Source organism: Panthera tigris, chromosome D3, assembly GCF_018350195.1.
Source record: "Panthera tigris isolate Pti1 chromosome D3, P.tigris_Pti1_mat1.1, whole genome shotgun sequence".
In the NCBI taxonomy this organism is placed as follows: Eukaryota; Metazoa; Chordata; class Mammalia; order Carnivora; family Felidae; genus Panthera; species Panthera tigris.
In genome coordinates, this window is record NC_056671.1 from 1671621 (window position 1) to 1676563 (window position 4943).

At 58.8% G+C, this 4943-nt stretch overlaps 1 protein-coding gene across 1 annotated transcript; it reads right to left on the bottom strand.

Moving 5' to 3' along the window:
• Positions 1-249: 249 nt before the first annotated feature.
• RAN (RAN, member RAS oncogene family) lies at positions 250-4081 on the bottom strand. Its single transcript, XM_042962701.1, has 7 exons — positions 3977-4081; positions 3341-3386; positions 2888-2972; positions 2687-2812; positions 1317-1504; positions 731-901; positions 250-642 (listed from the first exon to the last, which is right to left on the bottom strand). Exons 2-7 carry the CDS (start codon positions 3374-3376, stop codon positions 598-600), a joined length of 651 nt encoding a protein of 216 aa, XP_042818635.1. The 5' UTR covers positions 3377-3386; positions 3977-4081; the 3' UTR covers positions 250-597.
• Between the last annotated feature and the right edge of the window lie 862 nt (positions 4082-4943).

Below are 4943 nucleotides of genomic sequence, written 5' to 3' on the forward strand. Positions count from 1 at the left end.
CATCACTGTAGCTTAACCGCACTAACAGTATTCACACCCCATGACAACTTACCAAACAGAATACTAGGGACATCTTTCCTATCGTTTGTGTGAAATGATTCAAACGTACGAAAAAAAAAGAATGTAACCTGGAAAACTTCAAACTAAGTGACACTAACAACAACATAGCAATTTACACAGTAACATGGCACAATTTTCCCCGTTAGTGGTTTTTAAAATGCTTACCAATCAAGGGATGAGCTCACTTGCTTAGATATTTGAAATACAACTTTATTCTGATTCTAAACGAAAAGGAATGGGAAGGACAGTGACAATGAATTTCACCACTGGATACTGTGACCATAGCAGTCTTATATTTGAAACTCAGGAAGGAAACAACTGCGCTCCGAAACAGCTAAATACGCAGGTCCAAAAAATGAAGGTACTTTTTCAACTGCCACATTCACTCCAAAGCCCATCCGTCTCCTTCATTCAGCATCCCCAAGACGAAGCACACGTTCTGCTCAGCTATGTAATAAAGTGGCAAACACACCGCACCACTGCCATCACAGACAGCTGCCTATAAAACTAGACTTCTGACGCCGGCTCCAGCCGCTCTCACAGGTCGTCGTCCTCGTCCGGGAGAGCAGTCGTCTGAGCAACCTAGGGACAGACACACGCAGTGAGGCTCGAGCCACCAGGCGTCCACCGAGGCACGACAAGAGCCGCGCCGGGCGCACAGGCATCTCACCTCTAGATCGTGCTCGTACTGCGCTGCCAACGCCGGGTCCATGACCACCTCTGGCGGGGCGAGAGCGGGCATGGCGACAAACTCCAAGTTAGGGTCTCCGATTAGTTTTCTCGCAAGCCACAGGAAGGGCTTTTCAAAGTTGTAGTTACTTTTGGCAGAAATGTCATAGTACTGTTTAAGAAGGAAGCAAAGTTAGGGGCGCCTGGGTGGCTTAGTCAGCTAAGCATCAGACTTTGGCTCAGGTCATGATCTCGCGGTTCGTGGGTTCGAGCCCCGCATCGGGCTCTGTGCTGACAGCTCGGAACCTGGAGCCTGCTTCGGAGTGTGTCTCCCCCTCTCTCTCTGCCCCTCCCCCACTAGTGCTCTCTCTCAAAAATAAATAAAAAAATAAGTTAAAAAAAAGCGCAAAAACTAGTTACAAAATACCTACTCCTCAGGGATCATTCTAGAGTATGCTCCAAACTAAATAAAATTCCTTTGATCCGTACAACACGTATTTACGCATCACTTTAATGCACCCTATTACTTTGAATTTTATGTTAGACTAAGCCACAATACAGTAAAGGAGAAGTTTCAAGAAACATACCTGAAGGTTCTTCTTTCGGTGAAAGACAATAGATTTTGCCTTAACTTTTCTATCCTTAATGTCCACTTTGTTGCCACACAGCACAATGGGGATGTTTTCACACACTCGTACCAGATCTCGATGCCAGTTAGGCACATTCTTGTAAGTAACCCGTGATGTGACATCAAACATTATAATGGCACACTGGGCTGAAAGAAAGATTGACAGTGACTGTTACCCGCGTAGAACGTCCCACACAGATGACACTGCTAAGGACCACGGGCTTCACTTCAGGCCCAAACCAGGTCATCTGCATTGCTCCATTCGTTCTCACGGCCTCTTCCAAGTCGAAAACTCTTACATCACTGTAACACACAAGATTTAAAATCCCACTTCCTGCTCAAGTGTGAATGACCAGCTTGCCACATCCAATCTGTCCCCGTAATGCTTAATTCCACCTCGTCCCCAAATCTGAAGTAGATCAACAGTAAGTCAGCATTCCAGACAACTCACCTCCTTTATTCGAAAGGTCTAAGAACCCACTTTTAAAGGTCCTAAAATGACTAAACATAGCAAAACAGGTTATTCCTTTGGTTAAAAACACTCAAGTCTCAGGGCACCTGGGTGACTCAGTCGGTTCAGTCTGACTTTGCTCAGGTCATGATCTCACGGTTTGTGGGTTCGTCACGGTTTGTGGGTTCGAGCCCCGCATCGGGCTCTGTGCTGACAGCTCGGAGCCCGGAGCTGCTTTGGATTCTATGTCTCCCTCTCTCTCTGCCCCTCCCTGCTTGCACTCTGTCTCTCAAAAATAAACATTTAAAAAATTTAGGGGGGGGCCCCACCAAAACCCTCAAATCTCCATGTTGACCTAGAAGGAAATTCACAGTGAGACAACAGCCACAAGTATGTAGTCTAGTAGCTTTTTAGCTCAAGATTGGGGGGGGGGGGGGGCGGCAAAAAAATCCACATATTTGTACATATTCAAAACAGGCTAAAGGTATGAAAGGACTCCCAACAAATTTTTCATCACAGGAGTGAGATTTCAGGAGGCAGTTTCTGTATCCATCTTTGTTTGATACAACAATGTAACCGCGGTCAAACGTTTTACGGAAAAAAAGAAAAACCTCGCAAAACTTAGTACAATTGAAAGAACAACCAGCTATTCCCGAAACTACGGCAACAGCTCCTCCGAAGCTGTTGTTTTATGAAACTCTGTAGAAAACAGCCTGTCCTGAACAGTGCCCGTCATGACGCAGCACAGGACTCGGGCAGAACTTTCGAGGTCCTCCCCTCCCGGAGTCAAAGCCCGGGGTGGTCGGCCTGAACAGACGCCCCCCCCCAACACCCCCCGAAGTCGCCCCGACAACAGCCCCCAGGCAGCGAGGCCCTACCTTGGATGTAATAGCCGTCTCTGAGCCCCCCGAACTTCTCCTGCCCGGCCGTGTCCCACACGTTGAACTTGATGGGCCCTCTGTTTGTGTGGAACACGAGGGGATGGACCTCCACACCCAAGGTGGCTGCAACACAACGCGTCACGTTAGCCCACGAACGCCGCCCCACGCGCATCCCGCACCCGCGTCGCCCCCACGTACCTACATACTTCTTCTCAAATTCACCGGTCAGATGACGTTTCACGAACGTAGTCTTCCCGGTACCCCCGTCGCCAACCAACACGAGCTGCGGGCAGGCAGATTCTTGAAATAACCGCGACGACGCCTCGGCTCGGGACCCCGGAACCCCGGGGCCGGCAAGCCCTCTGCGGACACGCTAACTTTGTGGGTCCCGGGGGCGCTCCGAAAACAAAGGCCTCCCCCCCGCCCCCCACCACGGCGGCCGCGCCGGCCGAGCGATGATGACTCGGACAAATCAAACTTGGGCACCGCAGCGTCCCCGCGCGTTCCGGGGAGCCCGCACCCCCACCCGCCCCCGGGCCCCAGGACGAACGGCCGCAACGGCACGGAGGCGGCCGGCAGGCGTTCGGGGCCGCCCCGCCCGCGGACCCCGCGTGTCCCCGCGGGCAGCACCCACCCCCGAGGACGACCTACTTTGAACTGGACTTGGGGCTCTCCCTGGGCAGCCATCGCGCTGGTGCTGCGGAGCAAAGAGAAAGAAATGGGGCGGGCGGCGCGGCGGCGCGGCCGGGGAGCCACATGGCCCGGCCCGCCCCACGTGCCCGGGCCCACAAAGGGGCGCCGGCGGCCGGGCCCCACGCGCGCACACCCCGGCCGGGGCGGGGGCCGCGCGCGCTCCAGGCGGCGGGCCGCGCTCCTCCCGCCCGGCCGGCCGTCCGCGGGGCCTGGCGCCGAGCCCGCGGGGGAGGCCGCGCGGGGCGGGAGGCCGGGAGGCCAGGCGGGCGGAGGCCGGGACCGCACAGCGCCCGCCCGATCGCGCGCTCGGCCCGCCGCCCGGCCCTCCGCCGCCGCCTGGGCCGCCCGCCGCTCCCGGGCCCGCCGCCCGTCCCCCGACCCGCCGCCCAGGCCCCACCGCGGTCGCGTCCCGGCGCCGGCCTGCGGCCTCCACCGCGGGGGGAAGGGGAGAGCCCCTTCGCCGCCGCCGCCCTGACCCTGGCCCCACGCGGCCGCCGGCGCCCCGGCCCAGGCCGCCGCCCTCCCAGGCCCCCGCGAGGCCCCTGCTTTCGACCCTGCGGCCCTGCGGCCCCCGGCCCGGCCCCGGCTCACTACCTTCCAGAAGCGTCTCCGGCCCGTCTGACTGAGGGCTGGAAAGATGGCGGAAGCGCAATTCAAATGCCCGGAGACGCAGCCGACGCCGGCGCGCGCCGAGGGAGGGCGGGGCAACGGCGCCGCGCCGCTCCCACGTGGCCCGGCGCGCGCGCGCACGCACGCCGCGGGCTCGGGCGGCCACACCCGTCGGCCTGGCGCGGAGGGAAAGACACGCGGGGCGGCGGGCGCGAGCGGGCGCGGGACGCAGGGCGTGCGCGCGCACGCCCGCCCGCCCGCGGGGGCCACATGCGCCGGCCCGGAGGGCGGGTTCCCGCGCGCGCGCATGCGCCGACGGCGTCGCGGCGCGCCCTGCTGCGGCCGCGCTACGGAACCGGGAGCGGAGGGCAGGCCCCTTGGGCGGGAAACTCGCGGGGAGCGGCCCACACAAAGCCCCCAGGGCTCCCCAGCCGGGGGGCTCGCCTTGCCCACGCGGTACAGCGGCCCGCACATTGGGGTGCGCGCCACGCCTACGCCCCTGCGCTTCGTCCCCTAGACCCACGGCACCTTCTCTGTGTCCCCCAGTCCCTTTTCTATCTTGTCCCACCCCAGCCCTTCCCTCCCACACCTCTCGGCCCCTTACTCCCACACACCCCCTTCCCCATCCCCGGCCCCTTTCATTCGTTCCCTTCTTTTTCTCCCCTCGACCCCCTGTCCCTTCCCTGTGTTTCCAGTTCCCCCCCACCCCCACCTCCGTGTCCCTGGCCTCAACCAGGACCTCCTGGGGGGTAAAGGACGCAAAGACTTGCATTTTCCCTCCTTGAAAAGCCAGCCACCCTTTCCTTAAAGCTTCTAATCGGTCAGCGGCTTTGGTGACAGTATCCTGAAAACAGGATGATGAAATTGTGTTTTCAACTTTGGCAGCTCTTATCCTAGTTACAAACGTGGATCCAATCGATGAGTGTTTAGGTTCCCGACTCTGGAGGGGATT

What these genes read in the sequence shown, in the direction of transcription:
- RAN (XM_042962701.1), bottom strand. Translation starts at nt 3,376, where the DNA reads ATGGCTGCCCAGGGAGAGCCCCAAGTCCAGTTCAAA. An exon ending in ATTTGAGAAGAAGTATGTAG is followed by an intron (nt 2,813 to 2,887) that starts GTACGTGGGGGC and finishes GTTGTGTTGCAG; the next exon opens with CCACCTTGGGTGTGGAGGTC. An exon ending in ACCGAAAGAAGAACCTTCAG is followed by an intron (nt 902 to 1,316) that starts GTATGTTTCTTG and finishes CTTCTTAAACAG; the next exon opens with TACTATGACATTTCTGCCAA.